The 25,266-nt window shown below is 40.3% G+C and overlaps 1 protein-coding gene across 1 annotated transcript; it reads left to right on the top strand.

Annotated features, from left to right (window-relative positions):
* Positions 1-89: 89 nt before the first annotated feature.
* On the top strand, positions 90-24,994 carry LOC147233930 (uncharacterized). Its single transcript, XM_086147383.1, has 4 exons — positions 90-1,735; positions 12,523-12,632; positions 24,762-24,814; positions 24,910-24,994. Exons 1-4 carry the CDS (start codon positions 1,279-1,281, stop codon positions 24,992-24,994), a joined length of 705 nt encoding a protein of 234 aa, XP_086003509.1. The 5' UTR covers positions 90-1,278.
* The last annotated feature ends 272 nt before the right edge of the window (positions 24,995-25,266 follow it).

The following is a 25,266-nucleotide window of genomic DNA, read 5'->3' as shown; positions in this document are numbered from 1 at the left end:
AAAATTAAATTACAGGCGGTTAATGTTTTACTCAGATCCGTAGCAAGAAAATTACAGTGACTCTCCTAAAAGCAGGCTTATTACCTCCCAGCAGCAATATGAGATTTTCTATCAAAGGTTTGCAAGGAAATTGACAATAAATTTGAAATATTAGTCAAATATGTCAGACTTAGTAAATCAGGACTTCTCATCTCTACACAAGACAGGAGAAAAATGCTTAGTCATCCTTAGTTACCCTTGTTATTCCCCTTAAAAATACATTTAAAATGAACATTAACTGCAAAGGTCGAAAAATAAATCAATTTTCAATATGTCTGTGTTGTCGAAATTTTATGGCGTTTAAATTTGACGCACATTTTAGGTGAAACCCCTGAAAAGAAGTGAAGCCGCAAGTGTGAAACATTGCCCCCCTGCGGAAAAAAGGGATATTACAGCAGACAACGAGGAGTCGGATCCGGGTGCGTGTGTTTGTGTGTGTGTGTGTACCAACTGCTGGTTGTTACGAAGAAGAAAAAACATATATTACTTTTAAAAACTTTTATTTGATAAAGCCCTGTCACCTCATGTTTAATATAAGAAAATTGGACTTTCTCACTTCAAATTCTCCACATGTATGGAAATAAAGAACCAGAAATCCAATAACTAATTGTTAAAATTACGTGAAAACATCGCATTACAGTTGTATTTATTTATAAATCTATTTCTGTTTATTCTCCACATTCACACGTGATACTATAACGTTCTCATTTTTAATCTTTTTACTTTTTGTGTAAAGTATGAAACACCTTAACTGAAGTGTGTTTTTTCGGAGATCAAATTCACACTAGTTGAAACGGCGTGTGTACGGGAAAACAAACAGACATATAGTTGTAGTCCCGGTGTTTTTTTTAGCTTTTTTTTCCTATTTGCTGATGATAAATATTACGCGTGTAGTTTATTAATTGATGCCGAATTAATGAGAACGAAACAATTGATGAGACTTGATGTTTAAAAATGTATTTATGATGATTAAAGTAGGTTTGAGGTGGGAGGAAACGTAAAGTTTGGGGATTATTAAGCGGAGTTTGGTCGGAGGAGCTCCTTTCTTCTTTTTAAGCGCGCCGCTGAAAAGAGGGCCAACCCGTTTCCACGCACTTCCCGGACTTCCTCCACCTGCATACCGACAACGAAACCCGCGTCTCCCTGCTGCGTGTGCGTGTCATCACCCACAACAATGACGTCTCGCCTCCTCCCCCCGCGTCTCCGGTCACTTGCGGGGCTGTTGAAGAACCTCACGCGATGTATCACGCTCGGCGGTACGTGCCGACGGCTACGGACGATCCCCCGCACGCCACGCCGGCCGTGCTGGTCCGCCGGACGGCGGGGGAAACGTCCCTGCCGCCGCCGCCGCCGGGCGCACGGATGCGGGTCTCCAAGGGCAACAAGGGCGCGCTGATGGTGAAAGCGGTGCGGCGCCACCCGTCGCCGCAGCCCGGCAGCCTGAAGAGTCTTGAGGCGGCGTGGAGCGAGAAGAGCCAGGAGGAGTCACCGAGCAACGGACACGCAGGCGGGCCGCCCCGCAACCGGAGGAAGGGGTTCAGACCGCCCGATGTGCGGACCATCTTCGGCGCCGGGGAGGGGGACCCACGCGTGAAACGGGAGACCGGGGAGGGCCACGGCTTCGTGCGGGACGAAGGAAGCACCTGGTGCGACGTGTGCTGCCACTACATCCCGCACAGTGGTCTCACGTGCGTAGGTGAGTGACGTCACGACAACACCGCAGGTTGCGTGACCCCGCAATCCCTGAAGTTTAAACGCAACGTTCGTTTTTCATCCAAATGAAAATCAAACTGTTTGATTTGAGAGGTAAATGTGACCGAGGAACCAAATCCCTCGTAAAGTCATTAAAACCCAGGTTGCAAGCTTTTAAGTCGACGCTTTGAGTAAAATAAAAATGAAATATCTAATCATTTAAATAAAATACAAAGCGTTGGGAGGGACATTTAATTCAAGTTTCCGTCCAGTGGTGGACTTTAACTGAACCTCGTAGGCAGAGCTGCGATCCGCCGCCACCAGCGGAATGCGGTCGCTATGCGGGCGAACCGGTTCGGCCACCAGCCGGGGAAAAGGTTTACTTTATGTTTCCGTATGTAACAGTTAACACGGAGGAAAGGCCTCTGTTTAAGAAGTGGAAGCCAAACACGGCTGCCGGGGCGTGTTCGTTTTAGTCTTATTAAAATTCATATATTTCTGCCACCTTCCATTTTTCATCCGGTCACGTAGCATTTCCAGAAAGTTCTGTTAGCCAGTCAATCGGGAGTCTACTTACTTTTCTCTTTGTTTGGTTATTATTGCTTTTATCGTTGCTGGAGAGTAAAAACAAGCACTGAAACACAAATTTTAAATGAGTATAGCTGAAATGAAACTATAACTATGAACTATAAACACTACAATAACTTTAATATTCATGAAAGAAATAGCAATGGCGGCATTAAGCTAGGTCCCATGGGAGCCGGTGAAATGAGAGAAAATGTGAGATTGTAAATGTCAAATAATGGAACAGATATAAAATATTGCCTCGTTTCATAGAGACAGGGGAACAAATATCACAAAATATCTAAGTTTTGAGAAGATTGTGTATGTTTTATGTGGAAGTACAGATCCAGGACAAAACTATGTGGATGAGAGGTGCTAGTCCTGTTAGCATTGGGGCATTTTAGCATGTAATGAGACACCAAGCTAAGACTTTTCTAAAAAAAAAATACATCTCTGTGTGTTGTAAATTTAAAAAATGACAATAATATTGACATTTCAAATCACTGGCTGAGTTTTTGTTGATCCATGTGAGTGAGGAAAAATCAGTATTGATATGTCCAGGAACACAAAATAAATGCCCACTCGAGACCTTTAAAGAGGGAAGAGGCTTTAAAACAGAAATAATTCAAACAATTAACTTTTTCTAAAGTATTCTTTTTTTATTGCCTACATTTAGCCAGACTTTAAACAACATGTTGACCAACTGTCATAAGACATTTGTCCAAGGCAGAATGGAAACATGCTATCATGCTAACGTTGTGTCAGGGTGAGCTAACAGCATCTAGAAAATGTTAAAAAAAAGTGCTTGCCAACGTTAAAATATAATCCCACGGCTTAACACACAAGTAATTTGGTAAAACCCCAGTTCTTGTACTTTAATGAATTCAAGTCGCTTTCTCCCTCACTTGCACTGATCCTAAGCTAATACGAGCTAATGATAGCCAGGTGTAGTTAGCAAGTCTATCCGTTATGTTTGTGACGTTACTAAAACACCGACCTGACTTCATGGTAATTGCTACTTTGGCCATCTAGCGAGCTACTTAAATATCTATGTATACACACATTTATATTCAGTGGGTATATGAGATATGATAGATAATTAAACTGATGTACAGTGGGGCAAAAAAAGTATTTTGTCAGCCACCAATTGTGCAAGTTTTCCCTCAAAAACAAGATGAGAGAAGCCTGTAATTTTCATCATAGGTACACTAACTATGAGAGATAGAATGCGACACCCCCCCCCCCCAAAAAAAATCCAGAAAAATCACATTTTCTGATTTTTAAAGAATTTATTTGTAAGTTATGGTGGAAGTATTTCATCTCTATACTTTGTTATATACCTTTGTTGGCAATGACAGGTCAAATGTTTTGTGGAAGTCTTCAAGGTTTCCACACACTGTTACTGGTATTTTGGCCCATTCCTCCATGCAAATGTCCTCTAGATGTCAGTGATGTTTTTGGGCTGTCGCTGGGCAACACGGACTTTCAACTCCCTCCAAAGATTTTCTAAGGGGTTGAGATGTGGAGACTGGCTCGGCCACTCCAGGACCTTGAAATGCTTCTTACGAAGCCAATCCTTCGTTGCCCGGGCGGTTTCTTTGGGATCATTGTCATGCTGACAGACCCAGCCACATTTCATCTTCAATGCCCTTGCTGATAGAAGGTGGTTTTCACTCAAAATCTAATGACACATGGCCCCATTCTTTCTTTACGGATCAGTCGCCCTGGTTCCTTTGCAGAAAAACAGCCCCAAAGCATGAGGTTTCCACCGCCATGCCTCACAGCAGGTATGACGTTATTTGGATGCAACTCAGCATTCTTTCACCTCCAAACACGACAAGTTGGGTTTGTACCAAAAACTTCTATTTTGGTTTCATCTGACCATAGGTCATTCTCCCAATCCTCTTCTGGGTCATCCAAATGCTCGTAACTTCAGACAGGCTTGGACATGTACACATCTAGCACCGCAGGATGAGTCCAAGGCAGTGTAGTGTGTTACTGATGGTAGCCTTTGTTACTTTGGTCCCAGCTCTCTGCAGATCATTCACTAGGTCCCCTCGTGTGGTTCTGGGATTTTTGCTCACTGTTCTTGTGATCGTTTTGACCTCACGGGGTGAGATCTTGTGTGGAGACCAAGATTGAGGGAGATTATCAGTGGTCTTGTCTATATGTGTTCAATTTTCTAATAATTTCTCCCACAGTTGATTTCTTTAGACCAAGCTGCTTAACTATTGCAGCTCAGTCTTCCCGGCCTTGTGCAGGTCTAAAGTTTTGTTTCTGGTGTCCTTTGACAGCTCTTTGGTCTTGGTCACAGTGGAGTTTTGAGTGTGACTATTTCAGGTTGTGGACAGGTGTCTTTTATACTGATAACCAGCTCAAACAGGTGCCATTAATACAGGTAACATGGGGGATAGAGGAGCCTCTTAAAGAAAAAGTTACAGGTCTGTGAGACAGAAATCTTGCTTGTTTGTAGGTGACCAAATACTTATTTTACAGAGGAATTTACCAAGTAACTCATTAAAAATCCCACAATGTGATTTCCTGGATTTGTTTCCCCCCATTCTGTCTCCAATAGTTAGAATGCACCTATGATGGAAATTACATCTCATCTTTTTAAGTGAGAGAACTTGCACAACTGGAAAATCAGCACATCTGCATATATATATATATATCATATATATATATATATATATATATGTATTCGTGTGTGCATATGTTTACGCATATATGCATAAATACTGTGTATATGACAGTGAATGGTTTTATGTCTCTATGTGGCCCCTGTGATTGACCGTTGACTGGTCCGGGTTGAACCCTCGTCTCTCGTGAAATGACAGCTGAGATAGGTTTCAGCCACCACCGTGACCCGAGTGCAGGATAAGGGGGATAGATAATGAATAAATGAATGAAATGTTTATATTTAAAAGGGAGAAATCAGTAGTTAGCACTGTGACTTGATAGCAAAAGGTGCCTTGTTCTCTCTGAGCAGGTTCTCCATGTTCTCGTGGTTACTTCCCCCGTGAGAGTCAACGGGTAAATGTCCCGATACGTGGACTTGTGACTGACAGATGTGTGACCAGGTTCAGCCCCACCTCTGAAGTGAGAATGTCAGGAATTCCAGTCTTTCAGAGACGCCAACTGATGAAATTCTGAGTATCGGCACTCGCAACTCATTTTTTATAAACTGCAAAAGCCAGACACCTTCTGAAAATACCTGTCCGTTTGTATGTCTATGTCACTGTCACCCCTCCGTCTCCGGCACTCTCTTTTACACTTTCACGCATTCCTCCCCTCTCTCTCTCTCTCTCTCTCTCTCTCTCTCTCTCTCTCTCTCTCTCTCTCTCTCTCTCTCTCTCTCTCTCTCTCTCTCTCTCTCTCTGTCTGTCTCTCTGTCTGTCTGTCTCTGCCTCCTTCCTTATCTGTTCACTCTCCAGGGCGTACAGTTCCATGATACGTTGTTTTGTCGTGTTCAGGGATTTCAACATTTCAGGCCTCTGGAGCTTATTCAGCAAGCGGCAGCCCGCCTGGTGTGTGGTCAACCGTCCCAAATTCTCCCGCACAACTCCCCTTCTTATGTCCCTACGCTGGCTCCCGGTAGCTGCCCGCATCAAGTTCAAGATCCTGGTGCTCGCCAACCAGGAGATGAACGGGACAGCCCCGTCTTATCTCCGGGATATGGTCGAGCCACATGTCCCTACCCGTCCCCTCCGATCTGAAACCTCTCGGCAACCATCCAACCCAATACTGTGAGAGGTGGACGCTCTGATGTAACACAGTAGACCCTGTGACGGACCACAAGGGGAAGCTGTGAGATAGGGGAAGCTGTGATGCCCCAAAGGGGAAGCTGTGATGTCCCCAAGGTGGACGCTAACAGGGTTAGCCACGCCAGTCGTACCTCAATGTAAAGTCAGATGTTGGGAAAAAGGTGTCAGCTCCGATACTCTCGCCGTTTCCTGCCCCCCCCGGGGTTATTTCACAATGGCTGACGCCTGGGTGCACGGTAGGAATTACGTTTTTATTAAATTTGACTGTGTTTTGATACATTTTTCAAAGCATCTATTTGTACCCATAACTCATCGTACCCTCTGACAAATCAGCAAACCAACACAGGAGCCTAGTTAAACCCATATTGATGGCAATCCGCGTGTCCGACTTCCTGTTTCCGCCACGTCGCCGTGATGCGCTTCTATTAGACTATTAGAACATGAACTTAGGTTGACATAATTTTATTTCAAGATTTGTGAAAGTTTGGGTTTGGGTTGTGCACAGTTCCCCCTAGAGGCCATAGCCGGAAAATCATGGTGGGATCTCAGCACCTGCATGTATCTACTCTAAATAGTAACAGAAGAATGGATGAGATAATAGGTATCAAACTCTGGCCGGTGGGCCAAATTTGGGCAGAAAACAGGGATTTGCATGTGCACAATATTGAGTTATATATTGTTTTGTATTAAGCTATGTTCGTTCCACATTCAGTTTTTAAGCAAAACTTGTTTGGGTCCATATGAAAGTTTCATTGTTACATCTAGGGCAATTGTTGCCTGGAATTCAAGTCTTTGTGTAAGTGTGCCCCCCGGGTTTTTTTCTCACATGCATCTGGGGCTTTTATACAGTGGGTTTCATAAAAAAAATGGGAAAGGAAAGAATGAAAAAGTAACTTTGCTAGGTTTTTTTTGCTTCAAAATTTGAAAACAAAATGATTTTTTGATGGAAAAAACGTCTAGTGACATTGTTAAAACGATCTTTTCTTTTCATCAATTCTGTTTTCATCAATTCTGTTTTAATATTCATTTTAATAATATTAATTCATCATGTATTTTTTAGAGGAAGAGTTCATGACATATAAAGATTTTTGTATAATAATGGACTTAGTGATACTTCTAGGTAACGATTTTACCTATTATTATTAATAAAAATAATAAAATATAAAATATTTTATTAATAAATAAAATAAATAATAAAATATAATAAATAAAATAATAGCTAATCATGACATTTCAAAAAAATTATCTTGTAAAATCACCAAAAACTTAGAAGAAAAAAAATAGATGAGTAAACAAACAAATGTATAAATGAGTAAATGAATAAGTAATTTGTGAAATTATCAAAAAAATTGGAGGTAAGTTCTGCTGTAAGTGAAAACAAAACTAATGTAATATACTAATATTTGTTAATAAATAACCTGTTGGAATGCTTTTTTAATTTGATTTAATTTAATGTAATTTAATTTAATTAATTTAATTTTTTACTGACTTTACTGATTTTTCTTTTCTTTTTCAAGTGTTAATTATTTCTAGAACCCGAGTCGTAAAAACATCAAACCACACCTTTGGGGCCGCCGCCTCCTCCAGATGCTCCCAACGGTCCTAAACGTTTTTCTTTTCTTTTCTTTTCTTTCATCTGTTTGTAAATCGGCTGAATGCTGGCAGTTTCTCACAAAATACAGGCGAGTTTTATGGAGGTTTTGGATCTCTGGTGAGAAATACTGAAGTGGATTGTCTCTCAGACTCTGCCATGCATAGTGTGTGTGTGTATATGTGTGTGTGCGTGTCATTAGCTCCCACCCGTGAGTGTATGTGTGTGTCTCTGCGGAGCCAAACTGTCAGAGTGTCTGAACAAACAGGAGCGGCAGCTGACGCTCCTGCAGCGCAGCTCTCAGAAAGGCCCCGCAGCCGCAGGGACGTCATGGACGGAGTCCGCTTTTGTCCAAACTTCACATCAAGTCTGATTAAACCCTAGGAAGAAAAAGAGTGCGCGCAACCACGTGTGTGTGCGCGCGCTTGTGTGCGACATGATGGGATTTACTAAGAACATCGGCAAATCCTTCAGGAGAATATCGGGATTTTTCTATCGCTTTCCGAAGGTGATGCGACGCTCCGGTCGGCTGGAGGTCGGCCTGCTGTGGAAAAACTCCGGTGAGTTTCAAGCTGAAGTTTGTTTTTTTTTTTAAAATGATCCCATCATTGAATTTATTGTTTTGGTACCAAAAACAGCATAAAATAAATGTAAAAGCTACACAGAGGATAAAAAAAAAAAAAAAAAAATCAGCATTGTCCTCAGGTCTGAAAAGGCATAAAAATAGCCGTAAACGAAATTTACCCCCTAATTTCTTTTTCGTGTGAACGAGGCGATCTCCTCTGTGTGAAGGTCCACGTTCCTCCTGGACACGTGCACTGACCTGCCGGTGGAATAAAATGAAAGGGCATCACGGGTCAGCATCCTCCAACGTCACGACTGAAAGGAGGATTCAGAGTCAATCCATTGTTAGATTATTAGGTGTTTTCTGTCTTCCCTTCCCCAAGATTGGAACGTAGATAGTAACTTCATTGTTTGATAAGTATCTGTAATGGGATTTCTCATTGTAATCTAATTACATCACAGAGGAGTGGGCTAGCTGGGTTTTTGTTTACTTTTTAACGCAGAGGGAAACAGTTTGGACTGGAAGGAGGAAAGAGCATCTTGTGTTTATGGTTAAGAAGCGTGTGTGTGTGTGTGTGTGTGTGTGTGTGTGTGTGTGTGTGTGTGTGTGTGTGTGTGTGTGTGTTACGCTTCTCCGAGCGTCTCACTTTCAATCCAAGGACGATCAAACACCTGAGATCGCCTGCAGAAACAAGAGAAAAGAAAAACCATTATGGAGAATGAAAGGGCGACAGATGGTTTCTGTACACCCCCCCATACGTGCGCACACACACGCACACACACGCACACACACGCACACACACACACCTGTTGTTGCCCGCCAAACAAGTGTTTACAACTCGGGGTCAGATTTCTTCAACCTTCCGATATGAAAAACAGGACCCGTTTCGTGTGTGAAATGCTGTTCCACTAATCAGCTGATTTTAATTGAATTGACAATAATTTTTTTTAAATTACACCCTTTTTTAGAAATTTCAAACTAAAATTGTTTTCAGTCAGGAATAAAAATGTGTTGTGAAGGCGATGTTGCCGTGAGCACCTTAGCATTAACTAATCCCAGTATCTGGACTGAGAGTGAACCACAACATAGATTTTTAACACTTTGTCCGGTTATTCTGTTCAAATCAGGTGAGTGGTGATGCCAAGTTGTTGATGCCAAGTTGTCATGGCAACGGTGGCATCGGAGAAGCCGATCAGGAACGATGTGACGGAAACCTGAGAAAAGATTCGATCTGAGCCTTTGTACCAAACTCCATTTAGAAAATAGGCATTTCTACACGTCCTTGTCATTTCCCTCAGGGGCGTCGACCCTAACCTCTGACCTTTAACCTCTGACAGGCAAACATCAGGACGGTGATTAAGACAAACTTAAGTTTTTTTTGTTTTTTTTTTACCAAATTCTTCAGCGTCTCCTCCGTGTGTGTGTGTGTAGCCATCAGCAGATGAGTGTTAGCCATTCTGCAAAGCTGATTAGAAAGTGTGTGTCAAAAATGTTTCACAGCCAGAAGAGAAAAAAAACAAACAAACATTAAAAAAAAAAAAAAAAAAAGAAACAACAGAGCGGGAGTAGTGTCTGACCTTTGACCCTTGGAAAGAGATCCCGCTGAACGCACCAGGATTCACAATGAAAGCCCTCAGTCGGCTGAACGGTGGCCCCGCTGTTTCGGGGTTTAGAAACTGGCGGGGCTCAATAAAACACAAAAAACATATTTAATGTTTTAATTTTCCAGAATTGGATCTGAAATAATCAGTGCATTGCTGCATCAGAATTTGAAAACAAATTTTTCACTGTTTGATTTCGAAAAAAATAAAAATCCCACAGTGAAAACAACTTTTGTATTCAATTTTGTATTTGGGATTGAAATAATTTTTTGCATTATTTTCATTCTTCAAGCAGACGCCGGGGTGTAAGCGCAAGCGAGACCGATCGATCCGTGGCGTCGGGGGAAAGGCAGAGCCGAGACGGGATGCAGAAACGCAGACGTTTTCAGCCTTTTAACTGGTGACGAGTGCCGTTCTTTATTATTATTATCTGATAGGAAAAACCGTGACGGAGAAATGTAAAAAAAAAAAAAAAAAAAAAAAATCACATTTAATTCTTTCCTGAACTTTAAAAGCAACATGAATGATCCAACGGTGCGGCAGGGAAGCAGATTCTCGCAAACGATCAGGTTGAAATAAGTTTCGATTTTTTATTTTATTTTTATGAACAGCTGATACGAATCCTGAGGAGCGAGCCGAATTCACAGATTCGGGCTTTTGATCCCGAACGATACAACATTTTTGTGAAGGTCTGAGAACATCTTTAGTGACCTCGGCTCTAGGATGGCGATGGATGCGCCGGCTCTTCCCTAGCTTCCCCTCCGGATCAGCGTTTTTGTCCGGGGGGATCCGGACGGATGAAACGCCGGGCGGAGAGAGAAAGAGAGGGAGGGAGTTAGCAGGAAACCATGTAGACTCCCGGGCTAGTCATAACAAGCTACGTAAGTGAGCTAACCGGAGTGAGCATAGATGACTGACTCAGCAGGAATACCCCCGTCCCTGCCCCCCCTCCCCGCCGTCACTCCACGGCCTGCATTTTCACTGTCAAATCACCGACTCAGCACAACAACACAGAGGCAGGGAAACACAGAGAATGGTGGCTAGGCAAATCGGTATCTGAAGTCTGAGCCTGACAGACAGCATCGCAGCGAGAGAGAGAGAGAGAGAGAGGGTGAGAGGGTTTTTGTGTCTGAGTGCAAGGGATGCAGTGATGTGATGTCACAGGTCTGAGAAGATGGGAGATGGGAGCAGCCATGTGCAAACTGTCGGATAAAGTTGGGCAGCACGTGAAAAAGAGGTCACCAGGTAGGACTGTGACCACACACACACACACACACACACACACACACACGCTCTGGGTTATGTGTGTGTGTGTTGTCAGAGCGTGCCGGAATGTGCTGTTGGATTTTTGCTTTGCATTTTCGCTTTAGTTTCTATGTGCGTTTTGGTTTTTTGCAGAAAGTCCCAGTGATTTGATTGACACTTGATGGTTACAAATGAATAAAAAATTGGAGTTAAGGCCTTTTATTTGGAGGCGAGAAAGGATTTAAAGCATGGGAACGAGTTCTATCTCGAGGCCACGGAATAGTGGAGGCATGCCATGTGCATCCGGTGAATAATAGCGCTTTTGTGAAGGTATCATATCTCGTGGCGACAAATACATGGATGCATGATTAGGCACGATCTTGTGGCCACCGATTCCCGTTCGAATAAAATCATTGTGTCCTGGTTATAAAATATGGTTATTCTCAGTGGTAACTGCAGGCCCCCATAGGTTCATGTGTATTTGTTGTAATTTGTTGTATTTTCGGTCTGGTTTAGTAAAATGTCCGATAGATGTGTCAATGAGACGGATCTGAGAATCTGTTTCTGGAAACTTGATTTTTTGAAAAATTTGCAGACCCTTTTTTTTTTTTTTTTTAAATGAAAATGCAGACGATTGGTCGATTTTTCTTCCTGTTACTGTCCATCACGAGCTAAACCCTGGGGGACAGGCAGAGACCATTTTCACTCAGATGTAAACCAGTGATTGACATTAGCCATTAGCAAGTGATATCTTCTTTTTCTCCATCCATCCACCCATCCATCCATCCATCCATCCATCCATCCATCCATCCGTCCATCATCTATACCGCTTATCCTGCACTAGCTGGCGTGCTGGAGCCTATCCCAGCTGTGATGCCAATATTTTTTTTAAAATCTGTTTAAAATCAACAATCATTTTCGTTGTCAGATTGAAAACACATCACTAGACACCAAATAATTTTCAACATCATATCCAGTCAATACTCTTATAGAGGTTTAAAGCAAAAAAGGAAATTTGTTTATTGGCTAACATGCTAGGTGAAACCAAACCTTGCACATTTTCTATTTTTACATTATTTTTAATGTATATTTATATTTGTATGAAAAAACAAAAACAAACTGACAGACATTTTTTATGGAAGGGAGCAGCTTCGTACCTGCACGTCAGCTGTCGCCCACAGAACTTCGAAGTGATGCAAACTAAACGTGGATTTGAGTAAAAATCCTCACGGGAAAGGTGCTTGCATTTTAAAGCTCTACGCATTTTTTCGGAATTTAAATTGTTTTCCGAGACTCACAGATGTCTGAACCTCACGTTGCTTTTTTGCAAATGCAACTAAACCAAGTTTTATTATTTTCACAGAGGCGATGACGGATGAGTTAGTTAACGTTGTTGAGTTAATGCGTTAAATCCTGTTTTTTTTTGCCGAGGCTGGTTAATGAGTCCCTGTCTCGCCGCAGGCTGTAAATACACCTGTCACGCCGCCTGTCGAGACCGGGTGTCGCTGGATTGCCATCCTGGAGTGTCGACCGTCAGCCAAGACCAGCTCAACAACAACACACAACCGCCTGTGAGTACACACTGCTATGTGTGTGTGTATGGTGACGTTTGTCCAAACAGAATCCAGCTCTTGTTTGGTTTCTTCATAAGCTATTTGAAGGTTAACACTCCAGTTCAGTTTGTTGCTGATAAACTTGTCTGAGTGTGTGTGTGTGTGCGTGTGTGTGTGTGTGCTGTGATTCTTGGGTAAATGGTTAGCAAAAAACAATGAATAATGTTAAAAACGTGTCCAAAACGAGTGCAGCATATCTCAGTGTACAAATCTGTAGGTGAACTTAATAGAACTGCAAGAAATGATATTTCAAAATGAAAAAAATTAACACCCTTTTCCATATTTATATGAATTAATTTAAACACTGGTCAGGTGGCAAGGAGACACAAAATGCCAGCGCTCCCACTGATAAAACTAATGTTTTATTATAACTGTAGGATTCATATTTAAACCGCCTGAGACCAGAGGTTTTGTCAGATGTATCTTTTTTTTTTAATTAACTATTAGGGATCAGTTGGAGCTTACAGACATTTAAAAAATAAGTCTTTTTTTTTTTAGCATGTAGGAGTTCTTTGAAAAGGAAAAAAAAAACAATTTGTTGTGGACAAAGGTTTAATTTGATCAATTTTATCATTGGAAAATTGTGTTTGTATGAATGATAATATTCTAAACCCGGGGTGTCAGGCTCATTTTGGGGAAATTTGGCGAAACATACGGCCTAATTTGATGTCAAGGTGGCCGGACAAGTAAAATTATTACCTAGAAGTAAAAACTTAGTCCAAATTTTTCCTTTGTTTTGGTGTAAAGGAGGTCAACAGGTAAATTAGAAAATTCTTGATATGTCATGAACTGTTTTAAAATTAATTAAAATAATTAAATTAGAAAAATACATACGAACATGCTAATTTTTTGGTGATTTTAAAAGAAAGCATTTTTGAAATGTCATGATTAATTATTATTTTTATTAATATTTCATTAATATTTTAATTATTTCATTATTTATTAATACAATATTTTATATTTTATTATTATTTTTAAATAATAAGTAAAATCATTACCTAGGAGTAACACTTAGTCCGAAATTTTCCTTTGTTTTAGTGTGAAGGAGGTCAATAGGTAAATTAGACAAAAATCTTTATATGTCATGAACTGTTTCTCTAAAAAAATACATGACAAATTAACATTAAAAATGAATATTAAAAAATAATTGATGAAATTACCCCCCAAAAATATTGTTGAGTTAAAAGAGAAAATCTTGTCCCTAGATTTTATTAGAAAATTGATCGGTAGCATGTATAAGAGGAGGTTTAATGTTTACAAGGCTAATGGTGGCTATTCTGGTCCCTCAATCTAATCTTTTTAATTTTGCGCATTTTTTTTTATGTGACCGTTTTTGTGGTTTTTATAGAAATAAGAAAAGAAAAGATCGTTTTAACAATGTGACTCCACAATTTTTTCATCAAAAAATCATTTTGTTTTTCAAATTTTAAAGCAAAAAAAATACATTGCAAAGTTACTTTTTCATTTCTTCCTTGCCCCTTTTGTTTTTTTTTTTTGAAACCCACTGTATAAAACCCATGGAAAGAACACGGGCTGCACTAACACAAAGATTTGATTTCAGGCAGGGGGCCACAAAATACAGTTCCGAGGGCCGAAATTGGCCCGCGTGCCGTGATTCTGAGACCCCTGTTCTAAACCTTAGTTGGTGTAGGTCTTAAAATCACCACAAGGGGGCGGTGTGGTTGTAGATTTTGCTGAAGTCTCCACCTGCAACAAAAAAATTGGCAGGGAGGATGAAATAACTTTTCATAGAACATTTCTGAAAGAAGGGAGTGACAGTAAGTGGTGAATAAAAGAACAATATGACCTTCGTATGGTAGTCATACACATACTTTTTTAACATGCAAATACTCTAAATTCCTCTCTGCTGACTGCTGACCTTGACTTTGAACACACACACACACACACACACACACACACACACACATATACACACACATATACACACACATGCTTTCCCCGCGCATCACTCACTAAGAATGGTGACTGTATAATTCCTGGAAGACATTCGGCTCTGCAGCAGATCTGGTTTGAATTATCGCGTCTCTGCAGGTTTCTCAGAGCTGCCATCTGTTGTAAAAAAAAAGAAAAAAAAAAGTTTGACTTGTATTTGTTATAGCAGAAAGGAGTAGTGACAAAAAGGTTAACGGGTTCAACACACACACACACAGACACACACTCACAGACACACTCTCTGTCACAACACACCATAAGGGTGACGCTCAAGACTGGACGATATGGAGAAAGTTTGCTAATGTGATGCTATTATTAGTTATCAATATTCATTTTGAGACTTGATTAGGTTTGGAGAATCTAATCAAGATTTGTAAATATAAAAAGTATAAATACTGTATATATGAATAAATCCATTCAATGTTTGTCTGAACAGACTGATTCATAAGTCATTAGATGCAGATTCAGAGCTGATTTTTGGACTCATTTTAGCCAAAGTCTTTAGAATGTTGAGGTTTTTAAAATTTTATTTATTGTTTAAATTTTATTTAATCATACATATTGTTTTTTTGGTGTATTAATCCTGTTTTTTTGTGTGGAGGGGTGATTTTTAATATTCAACTTGACATTCAGGCATTTTTTTAGGTAGTTTTTTTTATAAACATAACTAATTGTCAGTTAACATTTTCCAAGATTTCTAAAAAATTAATTTAACGCGTCCTTTAAAAAAATAACATCTTGCAATTCTAAATCTCAGAAAGAAATGACAGGTTTGGATTCGTTGCTCCCCACAGTATTGACTTTCTAGCAACCGCTTCACTATTCATTACAGCATAGACTCATATTTTTCTCCTAGATGAGCCAATGAAAATATTCCGTGTGGGTCCGGTTTTTACGCTCACCTCATCTTTGGACTGCAAACTTTCCAGACAAATGCAGAGTTTCCCAGCTTCACAAACAAATCTGCACTTTCCCGCTCCCCGTTCAGCCTCGGTTTCACTTTTAAGAGCAAATATGTTGCACTGTGAGTGACGGAGGCGACAAGGCTACATGTACAGATTCCACCGTCATGGCGGAGATTTCGGTGGTTTACTGGCTGTGGCGGTAGCATCCGGGGTGGTTGGATCGGCTGATTGTCGGCTAAAAAAAAAGTCCTTATATACACAAAGTATTGTTTATTTGGGATTTTGCATCCTTATCTTGACCTCCTGTGAACATAGGATTTTGCTAGTGACAGCAAAAGGAAATATAGGTGTAAAGCATAGGTTTCAAACTCTGGCCCGCGGGCCAAATTTGGCCCGCACTGTAATTATATTTGGCCTGAAATGCCATGCCAAATGACTATTAAAGCTGGTCTACAGTGCATGTATCACTAATTCTACAAATCCTAGAATTTTCTGCTGGTGTTTTGTCACGAAAATCACAACAGGACCCAAAAACGCCCTCTCCTCTTTGTACAGTAGTCATAGCGACCTTATGCTAATACTGGCACCCTGCTACTTAGGCAGAATGCAGGATTTTGCATGTGTGCAATATTGAGTTACATTAAGCTATGCTTGTTCTATATTTAGTTTTTAACTTGTTTGGGTCCAAGTGAAAAGGGTCATTGTTATATCTGGATGAATATTTTTTTCCCAGTTTTGAATTTTGGCCCTCTGTGTATTTGAGTTTGACACCCCTGGTGTAAAGGTTTATTGACGGTCGGACTAAATGTGTAAACATGTACGACCATCTCGTATTCCGACAAATGTCACTACCTGCATATTTGTCATGCCTGCTTTACATTGCCACGGTTCCCAAGCATTATGTCCACTTGAGCAGTTGTCCCAAACCTCCGGGTCGCGGGCCAGTAGCGGTCCGTGGATCAATTGGTACCCGGCCCCCCAAGAAACAATTAATCATTATCTTTATTTTGAAAAATATTTTATTTTGAAAAATTACTGGAATCTCATCTCGGTCTCTCGAGCGCCAAAAATGTAATCCGCAAGCTAGCAAAATGAGTAAAAAAAATAATGATGTCGAACGGAAATGGGAAAAGGTTTAGTGGAGAGACAGAGGAAGAGCCTACAACTTCCAAGAAAAAGAAAGATTTTAACAGAGAATACCAGGAGTTCTACTTGAAATTTGGATTTATCGTAACAGGTGATTCCCACGGACCGAGCCGCTCTGCATAATTTCCGGCAATGAGGCAATGAAGCATTCGTTATACTCATGTAATGTTTTTGCCGCAATGTTACGAGGAAGCTGCTAATAAATACGAGTACACAGTGGATTCATGATTATTATCATTGTCTCAATATAAACAATCTACGTGTATCGGTCCGTGTTAAAATTGTCAAGCGGTGATAAAAAGGTTGGGGATCGCTGCGCTGGAGGGCAGTGCTGAGTTCAGCGTCCATTTCCAACTCCAATTTCTACGTTCCGTTTCAGACAATAACAAACATGGCGATGGTGGCAATGTACTTTTTAAGAGAACGATAGAAAAAAAAATTGGCGATCTGTGCAGACATTAAAAAACATGGCGGTATGTGGATTATACAGACGCCTTCTTGTATTTTTGTATTTTTTGTCGTCTTGTATTTCTTCTTGTATTTGAGTGAAACAAGATGCAAAACCTCATGAACTTTATTGCTCTACCTTGAAATTATTTTATTCTAGAGTGATGGGAAACTTGCGCTTCATGTGTAAAGCTATTGCTTAGTTTTCTCACCAATTTTGTGCTACTGATCTTAAAATTGAAGTGCATTGCATAATTAGCTGAGTCAATATTTTGTATTTTGTAATTAACATTAATATAATTGCGCTTAGCAGCTAGCGCCATCACTTTTCTTTACACCTCATTTATCGTCTGTCAATCAAGAGCCGAACAGAACATGATCACGTCCCGCCAGTCTGGCGCAATAATAATAATCATAATAATAATTTAAAAAAAAACATTCCAGTCTGGGTTTTGTTTCCAACGCGAGGAGGATGAGCTCAGCACTTTTCACGTCATCCTGCTGAGTCGGGCCGGGATTAGCAGCCTCCCACTTCACAAAAGTACATAAATACATTTTTTGGTGTGTTTGCAGTTGAATGTCGGGGTGTGTGTGTGTGTGTGTGTGTGTGTGTGTGTGTGTGTGTGTGTGTGTGTGTGTGTATGTGTGTGTGTGTCTGCGGTCATGACTCCCAGAACATGAGGGTAGAGCTTCCCACAGATGTGCTACATCAGACTCACTTCTAAGTTACATAAGTTACCTTTTGCTGAGTTTGATCTTCCAAGGATGAGATGATATTAAATCCACATTTTAAAGAGCAACACACCTAAAATTATAAATAAAGTTAATTTTTTTAACAAGATGCTGATAACTTCTGAAAATGACGAACAATGTAATTTCCGAAAAGGACTTTAGACGGCGGAATTTTTCAGGCAGACGCTGTTTGCAAACCAGGAAGTAGACTGATATCAGGATATTTGGGGCATTTCTGATATACAGAACCAATTAGAATATTGTGATAAAGTTCTTTACCTTCTGTAATGCAGTTAAAAAAAAAAACTTTTATGATATTCTAATATTTTGAGATGGGATTTTTGATTTTTCTTAAGATGTAAGCCATAATCAGCAGTATTAAAATAATAAAAGGTTTGCAATATTTCAGTTGATTTGTAATGAATCCAGAATGTATGACATTTTTGTTTTTGTAATAACATTACGTAATATAAAGAACTTTATCACAATATTTTAATTTTCTGAGACAGTCCTGTAGGCATAGGGTTGTCACGGCAACAAAAGTCACAGTTCTTACGTCAGAAAGGCATCAAGGAGTTGACATTTTGGTGTCTAAACAACGTCCGACTAGAGTTGGTTGGAACTGAAGGTCAGATCACGATAGAAACTGCCCGGGACTCAAAACCAATGAATCACGGGCATAAAACGTTGCTGGGGGTTTTGGGGGACGTTATATTTTGTTTTTTTTTCGAGAACGCGTTTCTTCGTCAGGATCCGATCAGGAAACAATCGCCTCTGCGTGGACGTGATAATAGGAAGTATGTAGGGCTGTGTGTTTTTTTACCACTGCCGCCGTGTGTGTCCTTTTCTCGTCTGTTCAGCTGGAAAATTTACAGTAAACGGTCAGAGACGTGTGTGTGTGTGTGTGTGTGTGTGTGTGTGTGTCATCTTGTGGTTTGTGGCTAAGGGGCTGAATGTCAGAGATAATACGACACTCGGAACAGAGTCGATGAGCCGTTCCTTGCTGTGCGTTCCCATCCGACATCATGGGGTGTTTCTACACACACACAAAAGTGACTGAAAACACTCCGTTTTCAAATTTCTATGACGCACACACACACACACACACACAAACTCCCTGTCTCCAGCAATCTTTGTGCTGACTTTAACTCTAACTTTAAAATGCAGAGGACAGAAGGTTTCTCGATTTTTCATCTCAGCTGTCTTGACAGAAATCCAAAAAGTACGAGTGGGTAAATAACGCTACATCAGCTTGTTACATTAAAAAAGGAAAAAGAATGAGTAAAGTTGGAAAGAAAATTCCAGGAAATATGTGAGCAAGCACCCACTGGAACTAAAATGACATAAATATTATATAAAAATTTTATAAAATAAAACGTGCATGAAAAATTGATGTAAAATCACCACACATTCAAAACACATGAATTTACAAGTAGGAAGAATAAAGATTAACATTGAAATGAAATGATCAACGGCGTAAATGTGAATCACAAAAACAGCAAACATGACCCTAAATTACCCAGAAGTGAAAAAGTTCTATGTCTCTGTTTGACGTGTGAATAAGAGGGTGAATATTTGTATGTCTGTAAATACGTTTTATTTTATCCCACTGTTTACATTTCAAGCTGAGGGCTTCAGTGGCGGGTCGTGCATTTTACACCAAGGCCTTCAGTAGTGCTCCGAATCAACCCACCCCCCCAATAATTAGTTTATGGCTATAAAAAAAAACTCTTATTATGCAGAAATGCATAATAAGATATGCATTTGCGTTTTAAGATGCAGAGGTGCATCGCAGATAGATAACTCACTTAGCCACAATGAATGCCCTTATAGAAAACGGCTGTGACACATAAAAAGCACCAACACTATAAACTTGCATTTTACTCACCCAAAATTCGGATCATTTGTAGACAAAATCCATCCTCCTTTCTTACCTGTGAGCCTGTGAGCCAGGGGTTCCGGTCATAGATTGTGGCTTGAAAATGTTGGACGAATCCTTTTCCTGGTTGTGACACATTTGCTAGCTTAGGAGTTGCCCAACCTGTCTTTACTATGTCCAGCTTTTCTTCAAAACTCCATCTAGAAAATGGCTTTAACAATATATTTGCAACTAAATCTGTTTCTTCTCCTACTGCAGCCATTGTGGGTTGTTAAACAAACACAACTATATTTCTGTTCGCAGCTCGCTAGTACGCATCTCCTCGCTAGTACACTAGTCCATTCTCTGACTATCCAATCAGAGGGTGTGAATACGCTGATGTTGCTGTCGCCTGCTTGAAGGCTTTGGACGTCGCCAACTCAAAATCTGATTGGTTGAAGCAACAGCGTCATCAACACTTATTTTTTGTGTAAAGGGCTAGCAGAACTGATTGTGCAGTTGAATGAATGAATGAATGAATGAATGAATGAATGAAAATATATACACTATATGTTTGACCCCCTGGACACAAGGGGTTTTCAGTGTCTGGTGTCTTGTTGCTCTAAAGTCCACCAGTCAACTGAAAAGGGAAAAAAAATTTAGAATAATACTCAAATAGAAATATATGAAAATTAACATATTTGGCAACAGAAATAGAATGATTTGGGCTCAACCTGGGATCTATCCTGAAGGAAGCAATAAAGATAGAGTCTCCAAAGTTTTACTTGTAAGAGAGATGTGTGGATTCGAACTGTAACTTTTATTAAGTGCAGTAAAAATGCAGCAGAACAACTGTTTGGTCAAATCAGTTTCTGCAACGAATTTTAGCAGCGGTTTTCGGAGTTACGTCAGCCGTCCGTCATGTGATTGGTGGAGCCGAAGGGAGAGGCGGTAAATGATTGACAGGAAGACAGAGAGTCCACTTCCTGTCTGCTGGGAAAGACAAACAGTCAGAGGGAGCAAGAGATGGGAGGGAAAACAAAGAGAGGAGACGGAGGAGCAGGAATGTTGATGTGTTTCCTCTAAAACTCGAATGGCCACTCATTAACACCAGCAGGTCAAGGGAGAAAAAAAAAAACTTAATCGAGGCGCTTGTGATGCTTTTAAGACCACGCTTTCTTTGCGGGAATATATCAAGAAGCGGCAGGAGCTGATTGAATTTGAGAAAATCACTAATAATCAATCAAATATTAATATATTATGTAAATATAATATAATATTATTATAATATTAATATTCTATCAGAAATGTCCGTGGGGAAAATATAAGCCAGGAATTGGAAAAGACCAGCTGAATATGAAATATAACAAAATAAAAAGTCATCATTGAATTTAAAAATGCTGCGATGTAATGAAAAAATTAATATCAAAAAGTTTTTAAAGAAAACTTTTTTTTTTTTTATATAATTTTTTTTTTTAATTAATTTTATCAAAAATTCAGTGTTTTTTGTTGGCCAGTGATATCCACCAACATTGAAAATATTCCCAGACTTCCCCCCCGGTACCTGAACGCCTCACAGAGAGAAGCTGGATAGCAACTTGATGGAGGTGCTGGGAATGTTAATGTGTTTCCCATGCTGTGTTTTACAGTTACTCATTAACAAGCTACTAGAGCAGGGTGGGCGGGATGGGGCCAAACTACAGTATACACACACACACACACATACGAACACACACAACAACACCTCCCGTTGGAAGAACACACGCCCGCTGTAAAACTTAAGAAAACATATTCCTTGGGTGTGGGAAGCTATTGTTTCTTTTGCGATGTCTCTCAGATGTCCTGCCATCTGACCTTTGACCTGTGCGGCCGCTTTGTGCCTAAGCTTCCAGGGGCGGCGGCTTTTTACCTCGCCGTTTCAATTGTAATGAGAAACACTGAAGCCGGGAGCCAAGAGAGGGGTGTTATAAACAATCTGCGTATGATTTATTCATAATTTTGCATAAAATTTGAGAAAAGGTGAGAACACTTGGGGTTTAAACGGGCTGGAAATATGTTTATATATTTTTTAATCGACATTTGATTTGCACATTTGCGTTTCAAAGCTCAGATTTCCCTATCTGCAAGTGAATGTTGCATGTGATTATGTTGAGAGCCTAGAAATAGATTTTATACAAAAATCCAAGTGTTATTATTATTAAGTCCATTAGAGGCCGACAGGATGAGACTGAATGGGGCTGAATTCATGGGTTAATCCATTAATCCACCTGATTTGAGGCCCGGGGATCCACATGTCGGTGCTCGAAATCGATGGGAGTCCAATGAGAACGCTTGGATCTCCCTTGAGCAGCCGGTCGGTATCCTGTTTCCGACGGCGATGTGAGCTTTTTTTGTCCGTGGGACCCGCGTCAGTTAATCCTTCCGCAATCCATAAAGATTACAAGCGTTTCAGCCGCCAGATATTAATCTGTCGGCTCTCGACTGAGGGCCTTCGTCGCTGTCGGGCAGGAATCTGCTGCTGCTAGAATGTCCAAAAGGGACACAAACCTGCTGTCAGTGTGACTTAATGATGCTCAATTTTAAAGAATTTATCAAGAAATCATCAAAATTAAATTAATTTTCCAGAATTTTAACCCTCTTATTATGTTAAGGGTCAATTTGACCCATTGGGTCAATGGGTGAAATGGGTCAAATTGACCTTTAACATAATAAGAGGGTTAAACCAGTGACAATTAAGGAAAATATCAATTAACCAGAAAGAATTGGCTCAAAATTTTCATGTATCAGCTATCACCAAGTTTAAAGAAAATTGAAAAAAAAAAGCTTTTATTATTTTTTATCTTATTTTATATTTATTATTATTATTTATTCATATTTATTTTTTTTTTATTTTATTTATTTTTTTATCGTATTTCTTTTCTTTTTTTTTTTAAATATTTTTCGGGGGTGGACGGGATTAATGCGGAATTAATCTGAGGGCTCCTGTCGGATTATTTGGTATCACCCAGGGCCGATCGGGGGGAGTCTGGACATTTCAACATTTCCTCCCCGCTGCTTTTCCCAGCTCTGTACATTAGTGTGTGTGTGTGTATGTGTGTATAGTATCTATCAATGTCCGGACGGGATTTTAAAAAAACATCGGACGCGTTGTCGACTTGTCTCTTCAGAAATAGAGAAGTTGTTGTTAGTGAGATACCGATGATCATTTTGAAAAAGGACCGCCTTTCACTCCATCGTTAAATTAAATTTAGCAATAAAGCATTGCATAGCGTGCAAGTTAGATGTAGCATTACATCATAGCATTAAGTTAAGCCCCTCCTCCTCCTCCGCCGCCGCTAGCATCTTTTTCCGATCCTCAATGTAAACACACTAAATAAAAACACTTTATTTCTTTACATTCTCATTTACTGAGTTTTAATATAGTTTAAAATACATTTTTCTTATTTAAAAACATAACAAAAATGGGTCTGGAACGGATTCATTCATTTCAAGGGGGAAATTTAATTTAACACAAGCAAATTGAGTTACGAGCTCGGTCACCGAACGAATTTAACTCATAAGCCAATATTCCGACGTATTTCATTTCTCGAGTTTCTCAATCGCTCCGCGGGTGGATGCATTACCGGAGTTTCCGGATGTTCGAACCGTCGGAGATAAGCTACGAACTCTGGACAGTGCTAACGTCGCACCGCCGGATGATGTAACTCTGATTCACCAGGTGTCAGGAAGAAAATTCAGGTTTTTTTAAGATCTTGCTCTGGGATAACGCAAGACTTCAGAAGTCAGACGCCAAGGAAGAGTGTGTGTGTGTGTGTGTTTACCCTCCCTGCGAAACCTCGTCTCTATGTAAACAGGTTTTATCTCAGTAATTTTTTTTTTTTGTTTTTAATCTTCTCCCCGTCTCTTTCCCTCCTGCTGGCTCATCCTCCCATTTCCCTCCCGGCTTTTGGCAGGTAGACCCCTCTCTGTTTGCCTTTTTCCTTTCACACAATAGTCGGCTGATTAGAGGGCCGGAGGAAAAGGGAAGATGTCGGGTGATACACAGAGAGGAAGGACGCACGATAAGCAGACGTCAGTGATGTTTATTAACAGGATGAGCCGCGTCAAAGCAGATTCGAGCACGCTCGAATATGTCCGACCCGCTGGAGAGCGGCCTTTTCGTCTCACGTCTGCATATCCTAAAGCGGATTTATCAGTTTGGAAATCAAGTCTGGTTGTGTCAGTTCAAAGGTTTAAGTGATATTTCTCCCCCCCAGAATCAGAAGTGTGAGTTGCTGGATTTCTGTGATCGCTGTCTCATGACACGTTCCGTCCGTGCACAGCGACGAGGAAACAGATCCGAACTCAATGCAGGCGGCCCTCTGTCTCAAACGGTTGGGGTAGAATTAATTTTTTTTTTCCTGGCCCACATTTATTCTTTCTATATTTCAGGCCATTATTGATTCTGTTTTTTTTTCTCTCAATTTTGAGATTCCTTTTATCGTGTTTTTTTTTTTTTTAAATATTTTTTTTAATTGATTTTTTCTGTTGATTTCCAGCTGTTAAGTCAGTCATTTCCAGCATTGAATTTACATAAATTAATGAATAGCTAGGACGGATCCAAGCTCACTGTGGACGGCCTTCCGTCTCAAAGGAGGAGACCAAAAGAGAAGCGAAAACAAAAGCGTTATAGAGGCAGAAACAAGTATTAGGTTTGGAAGGCGCAAGCAGAGATGATCTAATACTTCTCATACGGGTAGCACCGGCAATTACATGACATGATTAAATAGTAGGTTTAATAACCACAAAATAAATCATGGATGCCTGGCGAGATCACTTTAAAATTGTGAAGTGAAATTGTAAGTCAGTGAAATTGAGAAAAAAAAAACATAGCTCATATTCATTTATTTAATATTTTTGGCTTTTGGTTTCTTGGTAATTCTTCAATTTTTTTTTTTACAGATTTTTCCATTATTTTTTGTATTTTTTTTTCCTACTGATTTCCAGCCGTTGCATTGATTTTACCTTTATTTATTGAATTTTACCTTACCTGTTTTCCACGCGTAGAACTCAGTCCAGCCGAGCACAGTGCGGGCGGCTTTCTGCCTCGACCGGTTGGGGTACGATCGAACCGGTAACGCATTTGACACTTTTCCGTGCACAAACCCAAACGCGCAGGCTGTTTTACATTTTTCTGCCGTTCTATTTCGCGCAGCGCGAGGAAAACGATCGTCGGAGACGCGGTGCTGGAAGATGTGACGGCAGCCCGAGTCGAGTTTCACATCGGGGGGGCAGTTTGAACCGCAACAAATAACAGGACAAGCTCCTCCGCGGTTTGGAATTCCTCTTTTAAGAGCAGAAATGTGGGAAATCGGACAGCGAGGCCTCTCGGAGCTTGCAGACGGCGGCGCGAGGAGGCCGGGATTCCATCTGATTATTGGAGAACCAGACAGATCATCAGATGGAGGCCCTGAAAACAAAAAAAAACAAAAAAAAAACAGCGGCTGATCTGGCTGAACGATGTTTCTCTCGCTCAAGTTGTCCAGATAATTCAATAAACCTGTTTCCAGGA

This window comes from Fistularia commersonii, chromosome 5 (assembly GCF_037954325.1).
Source record: "Fistularia commersonii isolate RoL2024-O1a breed Wild chromosome 5, RoL_Fcom_v1.0, whole genome shotgun sequence".
NCBI classification, from domain to species: Eukaryota; Metazoa; Chordata; class Actinopteri; order Syngnathiformes; family Fistulariidae; genus Fistularia; species Fistularia commersonii.
Note: the sequence above shows the minus strand (reverse complement) of the source record. Positions and strands in the feature narration are given on the sequence as shown.

What these genes read in the sequence shown, in the direction of transcription:
- LOC147233930 (XM_086147383.1), top strand. Translation starts at nt 1,279, where the DNA reads ATGTATCACGCTCGGCGGTACGTGCCGACGGCTACGGACGATCCCCCG. An exon ending in CAGTGGTCTCACGTGCGTAG is followed by an intron (nt 1,736 to 12,522) that starts GTGAGTGACGTC and finishes GTCTCGCCGCAG; the next exon opens with GCTGTAAATACACCTGTCAC. An exon ending in ACAACAACACACAACCGCCT is followed by an intron (nt 12,633 to 24,761) that starts GTGAGTACACAC and finishes TTCCACGCGTAG; the next exon opens with AACTCAGTCCAGCCGAGCAC.